Source organism: Camelus ferus, chromosome 18, assembly GCF_009834535.1.
Source record: "Camelus ferus isolate YT-003-E chromosome 18, BCGSAC_Cfer_1.0, whole genome shotgun sequence".
Classification (NCBI taxonomy): Eukaryota; Metazoa; Chordata; class Mammalia; order Artiodactyla; family Camelidae; genus Camelus; species Camelus ferus.
Window position 1 is genome coordinate 8,321,222 of NC_045713.1, and position 18,217 is coordinate 8,339,438.

At 63.4% G+C, this 18,217-nt stretch overlaps 1 protein-coding gene across 5 annotated transcripts in view; it reads right to left on the bottom strand.

Annotated features, from left to right (window-relative positions):
• Window positions 1-18,217, bottom strand: part of LOC102521260 (arf-GAP with dual PH domain-containing protein 1) — a 79,540-nt gene that overhangs the window by 26,968 nt on the left and 34,355 nt on the right. For all 5 annotated transcript variants that reach the window (XM_032459847.1, XM_032459849.1, XM_032459848.1 and 2 more), the window contains 2 exons: window positions 8,723-8,853; window positions 2,226-2,317 (listed from right to left, as the gene is read on the bottom strand). In XM_032459847.1, the coding sequence (XP_032315738.1) occupies window positions 2,226-2,317; window positions 8,723-8,853 (223 nt within the window). The remainder of the gene's footprint in view (window positions 1-2,225; window positions 2,318-8,722; window positions 8,854-18,217) is intronic.

Genomic DNA, 18,217 nt, shown 5'->3' on the forward strand with positions numbered 1-18,217 from the left:
ACCCCCCTGCCCTGCATCCTCACCCTCCGGGGCCTTGCCGCTTGTCCCAGGCAGACCTGCCTGACCTGAGCACCTACTGCGTGTGGGGACGAGGAGGGCTTGGCTCCTGTGAACCTGCACCCAGTGGAAGCTTCTGGAAGGCAGGGCCTGCTTGGGCTTCAGAGCACACTCCCACGGCACGGGGACGCCTGGTCACCCCGGAGGCCCTGACCGCACTGCCTGCAAGGGACAGGGCAGTGTCCGTGAGCACTGCAGGGACCAGGACGCAAAGGAGCCAGCCGAGCGCCTAGCAGGACACAGCCTGTGGCCGGCCTGCCCCTCACCACACGCTCAGACAGGTGGGGATGCACACGTGTGAACGGCCCAGACCACAGAGCAGCCTGCGGTGGCGATAAGGTCATGTCTCAGGAGCAGCTGCCACCGAGCGGGCTGGCGGGCGGGGCGCCAACTTCCCTGTGAGCCCAGGACAAGCGGCGGGCCGCCTCGGCATGTACGGGTGGTCCGCAGGTCTGCCCGTGGGGGGTGAAGGGCGGACACAGCATGCAGGAGCTGAGGCCAGCCTCGGTCTCCCCACCTGTGGAGTGGGATCCCAGGCAGCTCAAGGAGAAGACACCCAAGGCCCGCGCCGACGCGGGTACGTGGCGAGCGTGAGCTGTGGGGGCAACACGCAAGGAAGGCCCCGGCATCACCTGGTGCCTGGACGCGCCTCCCAGCCCTTCCGCCTGCGGCAGCCGGGCCAGGACAACAGCCTCCCTCTCCCCACCCCCGGCTCTAGCAGAACTGGAAGTGCACAAGCCTGCACAAAGCCGGGGTCCAGGTGCCGCTGGGCGGGCTCCCCGGGGTGTGGAGTTGACAGAGTGAGTCGGGAGGAGGCAGGGCAGAGCGAACAGAAGCGAGGTGTTGCGGGGACGGGGGGCCCGGGGGCGCAGGGCCGGCCAGCTCCTCGCCCCAGAGACCCGCAGCCAGCCGCAGCCACGGTGCATCCCTGGCTGGGGAGGAAGGTGGGCTGGATCCTTACGCTCCTGACGCGCAAAGGGGAAGTGCTGGGAGGAGCCCTCAGAAGGGAGGGGCTGTGGGAAGGTGCTGGGGCCCTTCACCTCTAGCTGCAGCTGAGCCAGCCCAGGGGGGCCATGCGGCACGTCCTGCTCCGGGGGCACGGGGGTGCGGGTGGGGATGCCGGGGATGTGCGGGGGGGCTGATCCAGGGAAGTTTGGAGGTGCTGAGGGAGGAGACAGACACTGGGGGTGCTCAGTGGGGAATCCAGGAGCCCCCAGGAAGGATACGGAGATGCCTGGTGGGCACGTCCCCGCCACTGCTGAGCCCGACACCGGCAGCCACCCCCACAGGCTGGGGTCCAAGCCTCGCCCCAGGTGCCACCCCAACTTCCAGAACCTCTGGACTCGTGCAGGGTGCCACCCTGCGCTGGGCGCCAGGAAGAGAGACTCCAGCCATCCGTCCCCTCCTCCTGAGGAGCCCAGGGGCCCAAGGAGGAAAAGGGTCTGCACCCGTCCCCAGCCCTGAGAGGCCCGAGGAGGGAGGGAGGGAGGGTGAGGGAGGGGTCCTCACGGGGAGGAGGCGGCAAAACGGAGCCAGGCCGGGGTCCGGGGGTGTCAGGGGGCCCAGGGCTGAGATGTGAGTGGGGGTACTGAGGGCCAAGCAAGAGCACGTGGGCAGAAGAGCCCGGGGACATGCCGGGGGTGGGGGGCACGGGGGGCAGGTCGTCCAGCCTGGATGAGGAGACGCCCAGAGAGGGCTGGGAGTGGGAACCCAGTGGAGCGCAGCGTCACTGTCACCAGGCGATGCCCACGGGGTGGGGAGACACAGACCCTGAGGCCCAGAACGGCTGGCCACCGATGCTGGGGTCACATGGGAGAGGGGACCCAGACCGCCCCGCTGAGCCAGGGTGGGCCGCACACAGCAGCGGCTCCCAGCACCCTCCTCCCAGACGGCCTGGGCCACCCACACCCAGCCCCCCCCGGCGGGGACCCCCACTGCCCAGGGGACCCAGGGGCTGGAGCTGCTCCCTGCAGAACGTCTGCCCCCACCCTCTCTGCAGCCACCACCCGCCACACCAAGAACCACGGCCAAGCGGGAGCTCACGGGGTCCACGCTCCCTGGCTCCCCGGGTGGGTGCCTCTCCAGGCCCGCCTGCAGGCCACCCCGAGCTGTCTCCGAGTGCGCGGGCTGTTTACCAGTGTTCCTGACAAAACCCCATTGTTACTCACTGGCAGTCGGAGGCCGAGGGCCGGTAGTAGAAGGGGGGCACTTTGGACTGGAACATGGCTCTGGCGACGGCGTTCCCACGGGAGGCCATGAACTGCGGAGAGAGGAGGGTCAGGGGCCTGGAGCCCGGGGCCGGCAGATCCCAGACCCTGCGGGTTGGCTTGGCCACCTGGACAGGAACCCCCACCCATGTGAGCCGTTCCCCAGCGGGTGGACTGGCCGGCATCTGTCCAGAAAGGGCCCCTCCTCGGGAGGGCGTCTGGGCTCCACTGACCCGCATTTAGGGAGCAGGTGACGTGTGCCAGGCACGGGGAGGCCCAGACCAGCCTGGACGACACTCAGCCCCAGAGGGCTGGCAGGCTGCAGAGATGGGGGAAGGGGTTGCCAGCTGTGACCCTTGGGGGTGCGGGGGGTGGGGAAGCCTCTGGAGGGGCTGGCGGGGTGGGGCGTGGCGAGAGAGTCCCAGGAAATAGCCCGTGCAAAGGCCCTGAGGTGCATCGTGCTGGGCACGTGGGAGAAGGCACCCTGGCTGGTGTGCTGACAGTGTGCAGGGGGCAGCAGGGCCTGACCACAGGGGCCTCGGGGACAGGAACCAGGGTGGCTTCCTTGTGCTCTGACCCTTCCCTCTAAAGTCACTGCACTTTGAGGACCATGAGATGGTGGCCATGGAGAACCCAGAGGATAGACTGGGAAAAATCACAAACAATAAGATGCTTCAGCAAAAGGCTGGTACCAACTTAGAATTCTAAAGCAACGGCTTTCGCACACAGAACGCCAGTCTGCTCAGAGGAAAGGCCCACTGACAGAGCAATGGACGGCACACCTAAGATTCGCCTAGTGAGAGGTGCTCAGCATCCACGCAGGAACTGCTCCGTGCTCCTGAGGGAAGCAGAAGAAACTGGACAAAGACAGGCCACATTCCTGCGTAGGGAGATGTCCCCTTATGTTTGTTTATTTTTAGCAATTCTCAAAAAGGAAAACCGGGAATAGAATTTTTTTAAGCTAGCAATGATTCTAAAGTTCATTTTAAAATTAACAAGCAAAAACATCCCGGAAAATTCTGAAAATGAAGACCCTTCCTACCGGATCTTAAAACCTGTTACGATGCTGCTATGAACAGAGCAGGTGCTGCCCAGAGAGCCTGGCTCCGCGGGCAGACTCAGCGGGCCTCACAGGACCCAGCGTCCAGTGCCGCCCACACAGACGTGCGCGGGTGAGCCAGCTGGTGGACAGCGGCGGTGACAGCTCAGACGGGGGGACGTGTCCACTGGCCGGCGGCCAGCAGGAAGTGGGAAACCACCGGAGAAGAGGAGGAGCTGGGTGCTCGTTCCAGCAAAACAAACTCCAACTGGACCAAAGACTCAGTTTCCAAAGCTAAACAATGAACGTGGTAGGTGAAAGTCACAGGACAATTTCTAAAGTAACCTTGGGAAACAGCAGGCCGAGCCTTATGACTTTGGGTGACGGGCGGTTTCTTAGGCAGGACACCAGAAGGGGGGCGGTGACTGCCAACGGGGACGGGGTCTCCCGAGGCGAGACTCGTGCCCTGGAACCAGAGGGGACGGTGGCACAGCGCCGCGAACGTGTGTCCTGTGTTTGCTTGCTTGTTCACGGCAGCGCGGCGGGCACGCAGCACGGGGGTCAGGTGCACGACGTGGCGGCTCCACGTCACGCGGTGGCCTCGCGGCCAGCCCAGTCACTGCGAGCCGAGCCCCGCACACAGTCCCGCCCCCGGACGCCCGGAGCCTGCGCCTCCGTCTCCCTCACCTGCGTCTCCAGTGCCCGCCCCCCTGCCCTCTGCAACCGCCTGTTTGTTGTCTGTTTCTGGGAGTCTGTTTTTCACGCTCGTTTTGTTTTGTTTTCAGAATCCACATGTAACAGACCCTGCAGTCTTGTCTCTCTCCATCTGACAGATTCCATTTGGCACAGTGCCCTCTAGGTCCACCCACGCTGTTGCAAAGGGCAAGATTTTGCTTTGAAATGGCTGAATAACGTCCCTCTGCATACGACGCAGACACCCAGGGGAGGGCGCTCCGTGTCTCTGCACCCTGGCTGCTGTAAGCAATTCTGCAGTCAACACAGGGGTGCCCATGTCTTTTTGGTTAAAAAGACTCCAGGTAAACACCCGGAAGTGCAGTTGCTGGCCCTTACGGTAGCTCTGTTTTTAACTTTTAGAGGCTCCTCCGTACCGTCTCCCACTGTGGCTGCACCGTTCGCACTCCCAGCAGCAGCCGTGCGGTGACATCTCTTCGTGGTTCTGGTTAGCGCCCTGACGATCCGTGGCGTCGAGCATCTTTTCAGGGGCCTGTGGGCCACTTGTGTGTCGTGTCTGCTCTGGGAAAATGTCTGTTCGGGTCCTCTGCCCACTCTGAACCTGATTTTCCTCCCTGAACGCTCAGCTGCGTGGGTTCCTCGTGCGCCGCGGCGCCGACCCTTTGCCAGACGCGCCGTCTGCACGCTCCCCCGCCCGCTCGGCGGGGCCTTCCCTTTCTGCTGCTGACGCCCCTCTCTGTGCAGAAGCCTTTCAGTCTGATGTGATCCTGCCTGTCTGTTGTCGCTTTTGTTGCTGCTGCCTGAGGAGACAGATCCACAAAGAAGCCGCGAACGCCGACGTCAGAGAGCTCACAGCGTGTTTTCTTCCAGGAGGCTTATGGTTTCAGGTCTCACGTTCAGGTCTTTAACCCGTTTTGACCTCATTTCATTTTGCTGGTGCGAGGAGTGGCCCGTGCAGTCTCCCGACTCCGTTTACTGCGAAGACTTTTCCTCGTCGTGTCTTCTCGCCTCCGGCTTGTTTACTTTAAAATGGTGACTTTCGTTACATGAATTTTATCTCAGTAATTAAAACATTACATAGCTCCTTAAGAATACAAACTGCGTTTGGGGGGCATTTTTAAGGTATTTTTAAAAGAAAGGCAAAAGACAACCCTGAAGAATGAGAACAACCATTTGCAAGTGCTGACAAGGGACTTGCGTCCAGAGCATAAAAAGAACTCTGGATAATAAAAACTCCTCACTCGAAAAGACAAAGACGACCCATTTTTTTAAATGGGTGAAGGATGGGAACGGACACATCTCCAAAGCGGATGCACAGACGGCCATGACGCCCATGAAAAGACGCTCAGCACCACTGGCCACAGGACCCGGCGCCCTCCAGGAGGGCCAACACCAAAGACAGGCAGCGGCAAATGCTGGCGAGGACGTGCAGACACGGGGCTCTCCGGGCTTCACTGGCGGGAGGGGCAGCTGGCGTGGGAAGAGCTCGGCAGACTCGCAAACGTCAAACACGAGCTCCCACAGAGCCGGCACTTCTGCTCGCAGGCGCCCATGGCGAACGCGCCCGCGAGGACCCTCACAGCCCTGCTCCCAGTGCTGGGGACACAAGACAGCCCGGCGCCCGCCAGCTGGCGAGCGGACACAGCGCAGCCCAGGCACACGAGGGACAGGGCTCAGCCACGAAAGGGACGGAGCGTGGGCGAGTCCTGACAGCACGACGCCCCGTGAACGGAGGCCGCAGAAGCACAGGTGCGTGGCCCCACGGACGCGCAGCGTGTGGAACTGGGAAGCCCGTCGGGACACGAAGCAGACGCGCCGACTCTGCGGGGCTGGGCGGCGGCCGGGAGAGGCTGCCAGTGGGCGTGGGGCTCATTCCGGGACGTAAAAATACTCAGAAACTAGATCGTGTTGGAGGCCACACGGCCTGTGACTACGTGAAAACCCCTGCCTTGTGCACTTTAAAGGGTGAGCTGTGCGGTGTGTGAATTACAGAAATAAAGCTGTTCTGAGTAAAAACAACCCTAGGGGTGGGCAGGCCTGTCTCGGTGAGCTGCAGGCCCTAAGCCACAAAGGCAAAGCTGACACATTTGACTACTTCAAAGTGAAAACCTTTCCACTGCAAACCCACCACGATCAGAATCAGAAGGCATGTCACCTAGAGACGCCGCCTTCACTCAGCGTCCCCGAGGGCCCGGTTCCCCGACGCGAAACCCTAGGGGGGCAGGAGCAGCTGACATCCCGGCAACAGCCATGCGGCCAAGGGTTCAGGTGGAGGGCTCGCAGAGGGGCTGAAACGCCGCACAAGGCGCCGGACGCCTCTCAAGACAGGAAAACGCAGTGAGCCCTCGACCCGGAAGTTTGAGTCGGCTCCGCTGGCGAAGGACGGACACAGGGAGGCAGCTGGGCGGGAGCGTGGGGGAGGCACAGACGGAGCGACGGGGGCCCCTGGACCCCCTTCTAGGAACGCAGGCTCCCGTGACCCCCCTTGCAGGCGATGCTGCATCCGAGGCTGCTCACTGGCTCGGGGGTCACGGTGGGAAGACAGACCCCTGTGTGTGGGCCAAGGGGCTGGAGAAAGAGACCGGGACCCTCCACCCGGGATCCCGGAGCGGCACCTGTGTCCTGTGAAGCACGCGCACCCGGGGGTGGGGGCATCCCTGCGGCCTCCCGGGGGGCTCCCGCAGCCACGTCCTTCAGAGCTGGGTGATCAGAGCACGTGGCGGCGGAGTGCAGCCCCGTGTCTGCCCGCTGATGGATGTGGTCTGTCAGCAGGGGACGTTCTGGGCCTTTGTACCAGGTGGGGGGGCTGGCACAGGTGACGGCGCAGGCGGGCCTGAAGGGCGATGCTCCGTCAGCAAGGGAGCCGGACACGAAAGCCCACGCCCTCAGCACCGCCCCCACTCATGGTCAGATCCGACTCGGAGGCCCATGCGTGGCGGCCTCGGCCTGGGGCGGGGTGGCAGCTGAGGGCTGGGGTTCTTCCTCAAGTGACGGAAATGTTCTAAAATTGACTGTGGTGACGGTTGCACAACGCGGCGAACGCACCAGAAGCTGCTGAACTGTGCTGCAGTGGGTGAGCTGGCTGGTCGGCGTGTGAGCTGTATCTCAGCAAAGCTTTTTAAAGATGTTACAGAAGAATAGAAATTCGGGGAAAAACCATGAAAAGAAACAGAAAGAAAGACAGAAAGAAGTCCCTGGTGCCTGGACCCACAGTCAGGGCTGAGCTGGGGGAGGCGGGCGTGTTTATGCCCCAGGCTTCCCGGCTGACCAGATGCCTGGGCCTCGGGGCGGATTGAGGGCAGCCCGGAGCCCAGGGGCCGTGGCAGACCCCTTCCCCCCGACCCAGCCTCTCCCTTGGGTGGAGGTCTACAGGCCAGGCCCCTCCAGCCCCCGGAGATGGCCCTCTGTGTAGTGACCAGGCGGATGTGCAGAGGACACAAAGGAAATGAAGGGCCCACCCGCCCCAGCCCCGGCCCTGTTGGCACACGCCCCGGCCCCCGCCCCACTGGCACCCACCCGCCCCGGCCTCTCTGCGGACTTTCTCAGGAGCCTTCGCAGGTGGAAGCCAGAGGTTTCCTGGTCACACCCGTGTCTGGGCCCCCTCCCTCCCTCGACAAAGGGCGTCACCCCCAGCACAGCGTTCCTGCCCTGAGCCCCAGAACCTCCGCGGGCGGCACCAAGGGGCCGTCTGACCACAGGTGGAGTGTGTTTCCAGCCGCACGCTGCGAGCGCTCGACGCGGCCAGGTGGCCTGCAGGGCAGAGTCTGGCTCGGCAGCGGGCCCGGGTGGGCCCAGGACCCTGCATTTCTGATATGCTCCCCGGGGAGGCCGATGCCACCAGGTACACTGAGAGCAGCAAATCTGTCACCTCCCGGTGGTGAGCTTGGGGCCACCAACCTTGGACCCCCCCAGCCCCACAGCAGCCCCCATCCAAGACACTGGGCTGCCCCACTGGGCCGTCCCCACCACCCTGACCCCCGGACCCCGCAGACGAATCCGAGCAGCCAGGGCCTTGCCCGTCCCCCCACAGCCTCCATCGGGGCTCAGGCCCCCCCTGGGTGGCCCCACGGCCACGTTCCTGTCTGGCGCTTGGTCCCCCGGACTCTGCCCACTTCCCTCTCCAAGTCAGCCAGGCTGTGTGGCCCTGCCTGCCACCCCTGCCCAGCGCCACACTGCCCGTGTGTCTACAACTTGCGTGTCCCCGCCCCAAGGCCTTCCCCAGGGGCCAGCAACTCGCCAGGACTCCCACAGCAAGTGTGTGAGAAACATGGGTCAGGTTTGGATGGGTGAGTGGACAGATGGATGGATGAAGGAAGGGCCTAATTTTTGTTACCTTCTGTGACTCTCCACACAGTTAGCAATAAAACGCTAAAAACGAGAGGGCAGGTCCCCCTTCAGAGCTGCTCCATGTGGGGTCCCCTGGGTGCCAGAACGTCCCAGGTGCTGGGATGCGGGCCCAGAGCTGCAGGAGCTGCCCGTGGCAAGCTCAGCTCTCACTCATTCCCTCTGCAGCCGCCCCAAAGGGAAGCGGGGAAAGAGTCAGTCTTGGGGCCGGACGCACAGGCTGGGGGGCACACAGCAGGGCCGAGGTCCAGACGCCGGCCCCTGGGCCTCCATCCTGTCTCAGGCCGCCCCAGCCCAAGCCTTCTCGGGGCCCCAGGGATGAAGGGACCTTCTGGCTGCTGTGGCCCAGCCCATCCCCCCCCCGCGCCCCCGCCCCTGCTACCTCCACTTGGGCTTCCTCCCAGGCGTCCAGGCGGACCGACTTCACCTTGCTGACCTGGGGGATGTTCCGGTGGATTCCGGAGCAGCTCAGGCAGATGAACACCCCCAGGGTGTAGGAGGCCCAGTCTGGATCTGGAAGACAAGGGAGGCATTCAGGAGGCTGAGCCATGGGTCTCCTGGGCTCGGAAGCCCCCACCCCTTTCTCTGGCCTCAGTCTCCTCACCTGTGCACAGGAGGCCGGCCAGGAGCCCGAGGGTCACCGGCTCCGTGGGCCCTGGGCAGGGGTCCCCCCACCACAGACAAGCGGCCCCACCCCCTCATCCTGACAGCCCCAGGGACCAAGGAGGCCCTGAGGGGACAACGCCATCGCTGTGGACGCAGGGCAACCTGCTGACAGGTGGTGACCAGCACGTGCTCTGCAGGCAAGACCAGGACACGCCGGCACATGCAGGGCGACAGTCCGCGGCAAGGGAGTGGGGAAGGCTCCGAGGAACCATGTGCGCAGATGGACAACCTTGGCTGGGCTGAGCCAGAGACCAACTGAGTCCATGTTTCCGGAGGTTTGAAATTCCTCCGCTGGACGATGGCAGCGTGGACACTGAGGAGTGTGACGCTGTCATTTGGGGGGAAGAGTGAGTGGGGTCCCCGGTTCCTCCCTGGTCTGCGTGTCCACGTGGTGACCACGGGGGTGAACCTGTGTTCACTGCAGCCCGAGGGACCTGGGGACGCACACACCCGGGAAACCTCCTGCCCCAGGTCCAGGTGGACACTCTAGCCCATGGTAAGACTCGCAGGCAGGCCAGTGCAGGCCACCCCTGCCCTACTGAGGACATGGCACTGCACCCCTTTGGGGCCCCGGAGAATCCACCCCAGTGCCAGAGGGTTGGAGCTCTCCTCAGAGACCCAACGCCAGGCCACAGGCCCACGTGTGTGCGTGCGTGTACGTGCAGGGGTGCGTGTGTGGGAGGGCGCACCTGTGAGTGTGCACGTAGGGGTCTGCAGGGGTGGAAGCTCTCCTGGTTCCTGGGTCAAGGCCCCTTCAGCCCAGGGCCCGCCCTGCATGGGGCTGGCTGACGCCGGTGGACCGGACCAGGGCCAACAAGGGTGCAGGCAGCCCAGAGGCCCTGGGGCCTCGGAGCCTCGGTTGGGGGCCACACCCCAGCTCAGAAGAGCTGTGAGCAGAGCCAGCACCCCGTCCTCCTGACACCCCCATCCATTGCCTCCCAGCTTCCTGCCCCGCTCCCCCATGTCCCCTGGCCAAGCCTCTGTGTGTTGGGCCCCCAGACCCTTGTAACACCAGCCTTCTGGGTGGAGCCTGGGGACTTCTCACCTCTTCTCCTCAGCCCAGAGGGCGGCCCCCCACCCAGGGCACTGCCCCGGCCCCCCCGTGCCTGTCAGCTCCATCCGCCTGCACCCCAATTTTGTGACCCCCGGAGGCCTCCCTGACCCACCGGCTGGGCCTCCGCACCCCGCGCCCCTCACTACGCCCCTTCACTTCCTCGTGGCGTCCAGGCACCCCGGCACTTTAGTGCACACGCCTGTTCACATGGGCCGTCGTGACGCCCGAACATACAGGGGTGGGGCCAGACATACACACTGCCCCCGAGAGCTCCCTCCCACTGCCCCGGGGTGACCTGGGAGGTGCTCTGGAGGCAAGGGCTCCGCAGCGGCTGGAAGCCAGGCCACCGAAGTACTGACGTCCACGAGAGGGCTGATGTGGACTCCGGAGGATGGGCAAGGGGGATGCAGGCGGGGAGAAGGCCGCATCCCCCCGTGCTGAGCCACCAGGGAAGGGGGCACAAGGAAACACTGGGGTCAGGGCGCCCCAGTCGACCTCCCGCCCAAGGGCCTCAGAGAGAAGACCCCCACTGGTGGCCCGGTTTTCACCAGCTGACGGGGACACAGAAAATGTGCATCTGCAAGAACCGGTGCCCTGCATCAGCCCTTGACCCTCAGAACATGTCACGTTCGAGAGCCCACTCAGCTGCGGCAAAGAGGTCCCAGGAAAGCACCCGCCGCGGGGCCTTCCCCCAGGCCCCTGCCCGCCCCGCAGACCCCCCAGTGCTCGGGCCCCTCTGTGCGGAAGTGCAGCCCCAGCAGGAAGCGGGGAGATCCCCTGATGGAAAGCCAGCAGGTCGGAGAGAACGTGAGCGGGAACGGGCACCTGGCACCCAGCGGGGCCGGCTCAGGCCGCACGGCACGTCCCAGTGCAGGACCCCACCCGCGACGGGCCGGGCCAGGCCGGGGCCGGGGCAGGGGGCCTGGTCACCCAAGTGGCCAGCTTTGGGGCTAGAAAACACACCAGGGCAGGGTAACGGTTTCCTCCCAAAGGCTCCCTCCCACACATCCCGGGGGGATGGGGGACTCAGGGCGGGGGCGGAGAACCGAGGGGAGGAGCTGGGCCCCTGAGTCACTGCCCAGAGGACAGAGGCCCCCAGAGCCGGGACCAGGCAGGGGGCTGTCGTGGCCGTGCAAAGAGTCAGGCCTCCGAGACGCGAGACTACGTGTTCAGCAGTCCGTCCGATTCCCATCACCTGTGGCCCCCTGAGGACCTAAGTCCAGCCCCCAGAGTCCACACAGAACCCGGCAGAGGCCAGGTGCTCACAAAGTATCTGTGATGAAGGGTCCAAGCAGCTAGTTCCCCGCGGAGTCCCCGCCTCCCGAGAGAGACCGCAGGCCATCTCCCCCTCAGCCTTCTTTCAGTAAGTGCTGGCCAGGGGATGCCCTGGGCAGGCACTGCGGCTTTTGTGAGGAAGAACACAGCTGAGGGAGCGGCAAGGGTCTACGGTTACCTGCTGTCCTGGAGAACATGGAGGGCCACGCTGAAGCCACAGAGAGGGGACAGTCCGGACTTCACCCCCTGGGTTCCGTCTTCCCCAGTCACGCTTGTGCATGGGGGCCTGGCAGGCACAGAGCCAGTGGCAGGTGGCACTCCCTTTCCAGGCCGCACCTCCCTCATCTGGTGATGGGACGAGGGGTGATGGTGGAAAGCGCCCCACTGGGAGAACCCCGGGGTGCAGGGGAGACCCCAGTGACGCCACCCAGTGATGCTCCGGCTCTGCTCTGAGTGTGGGCCACTGCCCCCCGCCCACTGCGGCCTGGTCTTCCCTTGCGGACATTCTGGGAGTGGCTGGACAGAGCCTGGCTCCGTACATAACAGTTTACGTCTCTGCACCTGGTCTGTGGCTGCTCCTGCGGCCCCGCGGCCAAGTTGAGTGCTCACGACAGGATGCATGGTCCACGAAGCCGAAATTACTCACTATCTAGCCCTTTAAGGAAACGCGTGTCAACCTCTGCTTTAGAGGGAAAACCGGGTTTGACACAGACGTGCGTCCACAGAAGGCGTGTGACCAGGATTGACAGCACAGGGCCCTGCCCACAGCACCCGTCCCGACAGCAGGACACAGCGTTTCGAGAAAACGACAGCCCTGCCCGACGCCTGACGGCTGACCCAAGGGCACACCGCCCGCGTGTGAGGACGTGCACGTGTGAGTGTGCCCCAGACACACCTCGAGCCACCTACCTCCACAGACAGGCCCGAGGAAGTTCAAAGGTAAGAAGTGGAGACGCTGCCTTTTACACAACAGCAGAAAGACAAAACCGCCGAGATCGAGTGTGCTGGGGGCCCGGGGCAAAGCTGCCACTTGAGGAGCAGGAAGCTGGTGCCTTTCACAAAAGCTCTGGTGACAACACTGTCACACGCCCACAAGAGTGGCCCCGACGTACAGGCCGACGCTGCCGGTGGTGCTGGGGTGCGGGAGCGCGAACGGGGCCAGCCTGCGTCGGGGAGCAGTTTGTCGCTTACATAATTAACGCACCCCTCCTCCAGCCCAGACGGTCTACTCCGAGGCGTTTACCAAGGGCAACGAACACGCCCACCAAAAAGAACTGCGCGTCCAACAATGTATAAAAAGCACAAAACCCGTAAGAACCAACGGGCTCACAGCAGGGATGCAAGGCTGGCTTCACATTTGAAAGTCAATCAGCGTAATTCACCACGTTTACAGATTAAAAACGAGGAGCTATATGCTGTCTCAGTAAATGCAGAAAGCGCACTGGCAAACTGTAGTGTCCTGATGCACATTCTCAGAAAACTAGTTACAGAGGGGAACTCCCCTACCTTTGGGGGCAGGTAATTAGGTTTGTTTATATACGTTTAGAGGAGGTGCCGGGGACTGAACCCAGGACCTCCGGCGTGCTGAGCACGCGCCCTCCCCGAGCTGCACCCTCCCCGGGAGCCTCCCTGACTGGACGCCGGGCCTCCGTGGAACCCCTACGGCTGACGGCACACTTGGCGGAGCAGGACTGCCTGCCTCCCCAGGGAGATCGGGAGCAAGGCAGGGATACGCGTTCCCGTCACCGCCACTCAACGCTGCGCTGGAGGTTCTAGCCAGTGCAATGAGGCGGTGGAAAGAAAGACAAAGGCATTACTGGAAAGGGAGAAACACAACGGCTTTTGTCACAGACAACACGATTATCCACACAGAAAACCCAACGGATTCCACAGAAACACTGCTGGAACTGAGGAGCAAGGCTGCAGGGCGCGGGGGCAGCAGACACCAGCGACAAGCACTGGAAACTGGACGTCTCGCACGCTTCCATTCCGGTGGCTGCTGCGCACAACGTGAGCGTTAACGCCACGGAACCACACCCTTGCTAACAGTGAAGTGGCGAACCCTATGTAACACATACTTCACCACATCAGAGGTTTGAGTACCGTTTACAGTAGCATAAAAACACTGAATACTTAAGGGTAAATATGACCAAAGATATGCAGAACAGTGCACTGAACACGACTAAACGTCACTGAGGGAAACTCTGAAAGACCCACATACGTGGCAAGAAACACAGTGTCGCGGGCTGGAAGACGCGGTATTGTTAAGACGCAAGCCATGCAATCAGCCTACAGGTTCGCTGCGACGCCAGCCAGAGCTCCAGCAGGTGTTCACAGAGGGAGTGGCAAGCTGCTTCTAAAACCCGCGTGTGAACACAGAGGACCCAGAGCAGCCAAAACACCTCTAAAAAAACGAGAGACTGACACTGCTCGGTCTCAGCATTTACCCTGACAGCCCAGTTACCAAGGTGGTGTGGCGTCGGCATGAAAAACATCGATGGGACAGAACAGAGGGTCAGAAACAGGCCACACACAACTGGACAACCAATTACTGACAGAGGCAGTTCAGTGGAGAAAGAATTACCTTCCACGAGGGGCGCTGGAGCAGCAAAGACGCTCTGGAACACTGGACGTCGCCCCACCCCAACCACATACAAAAATGCCTCAACACACGTCACAACAGAGCGTAAAACCTGAAACCATAAACTTCCAGAAGAGAACAGGAGGAAAACCTTTGTGACCTGGGGTTAGGCAAAGGCTTTTTAGCTATAACACTAAAAGCAGAACTCATTAAAAACAAAAAAAAAAGATAAATTGGCTTTACCTGAATTTTTTAAAAATCTGCTCTTTGGAAGACAGCAGTCAGGGGACTGAGAAGTCAACGCTGGAAGAAACTGTGCACGTCACGTACGTGAGAAAGGACCTGTGTGCCAAGTGTACAGGGGACCCTTCCAGCTCAGTAATAAGAGGGCAGACAACCCAGGGACCAAGGAGACGGCAGGTCTGAACAGACACGTGACCGAAGACGGCCAACAGGCCCAAGGAAGCGGCTCCCCCCCACCCCACCCCCCGCGCAGCGGCGGGAAAGCAGGGGCGGACCGCCCGCAGCCCGCGGCGCTCAGGGTGACGGCGGGGCCCTGCGTCCCACTGTGGCCACGGCTACCTGTTCCGCCTGCACGCTTAGAAGGGGTGAGCTCTGCCGTCTGCAGATCACACCTTGATAAAGGTGAAATTTTAAAAGATGCTGCTGGGTCTACACCCCCAGCCCTGTCCCAACAGAGTGGAGAAGCAGGAAGCTCCGGGCCCCCCGCCCCGTGCGTCCTTCCCTGAAGGGTGGGCAGGCACCTGCTTCCTCTTAGGGGACGCGTCCTCCCAGAGGTGATGTCCAGCTGGTGCCCAGGGCCACAGGGGTCAATCCGGAGGCCCCGCCTCGGAGAGGGAGGGACAGGGGCTGCCCTGAGCCTCCTCCAGACCCTAACACCTGGTGATGGCATCCTCGGGAGTCGGTGCCTGGGGTCCCCCCAACCCTGTGTAAGAGCACTGCCACCTCCTACTCTCAGTGGGGCCCACGACTGACCACGTTGCCTCACTTCTTTGCCACAACCCCTTTGAGATCCCCGTCACTAGACCAGTTCTACAGAAAAGGGGAAACAAAGCCCAGAGAGGATGAGACACTGCCTGAGGTCACACAGCGGCAGAGCTGGGGGCAGACGGCCGGCTCGTGTCGCCCAGAGCCCACCCTACACCCCTGAACCACCTTCCTGGCTCAAGGCAGGCAGGTGCTAGAAAGCGTGCAGTTGGCTGGCACTGGCGGGAGCCCCAGCCCAGGACCCAGGCCGATGAGGACACCGTCCGCCGTGCCAGGAGGTGCCCCCCACCAACCATGCCAGGGCTGGTGGGGGGAGGGCAGGAAGACTATCAGAAACAGGAGGCCTCTGCACTGCGCTCTCCCCTCATCCAAACCCATGGTGAGCACACGGTCCCTTGCCTGGGGGGGCCCCCCATCACACACTGCCCCACGGCAAGGCCACCGGCCACCAGCCACCGGGAGAGGCCTGCCTCTGTGTGAGGCACCCAGGCTGCTCCCCACCTCCCGCCTAGCGCACAGTGGGCCCGCAGCAGCCCCCATGCACAAATCACCTATTGGTGGGTTGAGGGCTTGTCCCCCGTCTGCCCCCTGCAAACTGCTGCAAAAAGCCTAAAGACGGCAGGAGGGGGCATCAGTACCCTCAGGCCAGCCAGCCGGGCATACAGTCCACCTGCTGCTGTCAGGACCCGCCACCCCTGGAGGCCCCGTCCAAGGAGCACACGCCTGGAACGGCACCCCTGGGCCCTGAGCCTTTTGGGCCCCAGACCTTTCAATCAAGACCCCAATTTTAAGGACAGATTCAGACCCCAGGAGGGGAGTTCTGGGGGTGACTCTGAGCAACAGTTTAAGGCCTCTGGGGTCAGGAAGAGTAACTGCCCCCAGGCCCCAAAGCCGCCGAAGCAGAAGGCCTGCCAGGCCCCACCAATGCCCACGGCAGCTCAAGGCACTCGTCCTGCACGCGTCTGCTCTTCCGCTAACTCACCTGAAGCCAGCGCCTCCCCCCCCCCCCCCAAACGGCCTCTCAGCAGAATCCAGGGCAGGAGGGTGGCCTGGGCCTTTCTGCTGGGAATCCTGACCACGCGGCCAAAGGCCTCCGGGTGGGCGTGTGCGAGCCTGTGCGTGTGCGTGTGCGTGTGCGTGTGCGGTGGGGGATGAGGGCTGGGCGAAGGGCAAAGGCTGGCAGGAGGTCCCCAAGGGAGAGGGATGGGCTGACCCTTCAGCTGTCCCCCCAGGCTGCGGGGCTCAGCCAGGTCTGCCCGATGTGCACAAGCTCCCCCGCTTCGAGGCCAGGAGAGAGCTTTGAGGGGTGGGGTGTCCATCTGTACTCCTGAGCTCAGAGCCCCTCCAGGATACCCCAGCCCCAAGACCCCCTTGGTCAGGGCAGGAGGGCCCCACCCCTAGTCTGGGCTCCACTCTGGCCGCAGCCCCTCCCTGCGGGGCGAGGAGCTGCAGGACCAAACAGATGAGCCATCCCGAGCCAGCCCCAATCCTCTCTGGTCCACCTGTGAGCCCTGGGACCCAGAATTCCCTGCTCAGTGGCCTGGAGTCGGCCTCCAGGGCCTGCGTCTCCCCAGGAGACGTCAGTGTGTGCAGCCCGCGGCCCTGCAGTAAGGGGGTAGGGAGAGGGGGTCAGGCTGCCTCCACGAGCACTCCTGCTCCGGCCCCACAAAGGTCGGGGCGCTCTGCAGGCTCCGGGCCACTGAAGCGGGGTGGCCATGCCTGCCCGAGCAGACGCTGCCCCAGGCCACCAGCTTCCTCCCGCCCCCCCGCAGCTGTCTCCTGCCCTCCCTCTGCCCCGCGCTGCCTTCCCCAGGGCACTCCCAGGTGACTCAGCACCCCCTCTACTTCCGGGGGCTGGACCGAGCCCAGGTGAGACACAGCCTGGGGCTGCGCCAGGGGAGCAGGCGTGCCCCTCGGCCAAGACCGAGGTGTGAGCCAGGTGCACAGTGGGACCTGCGACGGAGCCCTGGGCCCAGCTCCGGGGACCTCTGCACAGCCCAAGGCCCAGCAGCGAGGAGGGTGAGATCCTGGTGGCGACACTGGTCGGCGGGCTCTGGGCAGAGGCAGAATGGCTGCCAAGGTGGAGGGATGGGCGCCACCTGGGGGTCCCACTGGCGCTGCTGCACACAGCAGCCACTCACCTCCAGGGCCCTCTCCACAGCGCCCACACTGCGCCTCACCCCGGGCCCCACACAGCCTGCCGCACGGTCTCCAGCTTCCAGTGTCGGGGAACCCTGAGCCTGACCCTGACCTCCCAGCACAGAGCACAGCCGGGCTGTGTATTCCCTCCTCTCTGGCTGGAACCTAAGCTCCAGGAGGGCAGGCATTTTGCTTTTGTGCCAAGTGGTTCCCATCACTGAAGGGCACACAGCAGGTGCTCAGGGAGTGTCAGTGGTTCACACCGCCGCCTCTCTCCCCGCCCCCACTCCACCACGAGGCAAGGTGCACAGGACCCCTGGCCTCGCCTGGCCTCCCCTCCCGCAGGCCCTACTGCCCTCTCCCCTGCACCTCCACCACCAGCTCTCGGGACCACTCCCACCTGCGTCAGAGACCCTCTCTTGACCCCACGGTGACTTCCAGCCGCCCCTCCCCCACCTCCCCAGGCCCCTCTCCACCAGACGCCCTGTTGCAGACACCACTGGCCTCCACAGAGCTCACCGCACACTTCCCGGACTGGACAGCATCTGGCCTGGCCACCCGCCCTGGGGGTCCTCCTGCCACGGCCCCACTTCCAGCTGCCTGTGCGCCCCTCCCAGCCGGGTGCTCTCCCGGCATCTCTCCTGGACTCTTGGCTGTAGAACTGTGCTACGGGGCTAGATGGAGGGGGCAGCCACACAGCACAGAGAATGTTCTAAATGCCACCCAACTGTCAACTTCATGTGATGTGAATTTCACCTCAACTAAGGGAAGGAAAAAGGAAACATTCAGACATTCAAACACTCGGCTATTTTCTGGCCTGTTTCCTCCAGAACTGACCTCAGCGCCAGGCCCACGTCTCCAGTCCAGGACTGCAGTGACCTTTCAGACCAGCTCCTGGTCAGCAGTCCGCGCCCCCAGGGATGTGCCCACCTCAGCCCGTCTCTCCCTCAGCCCCACAGCCCGCCTGCCAGCAAATCCCGATCCTCAAACTCCACAACACTTGCGGGACTCGACTTCTCTCCACACCACCGCCGCCACGCCAGGCCAGGCCACTGCCACCTCTCCTCGCGAGGATTCCAAAGCATCCTATGGTCTCCCCGCTTCCACTCGTGCTGTCGGCCTGGGACCGCCCCCTGCTCCCGTCCCTCCCCTCC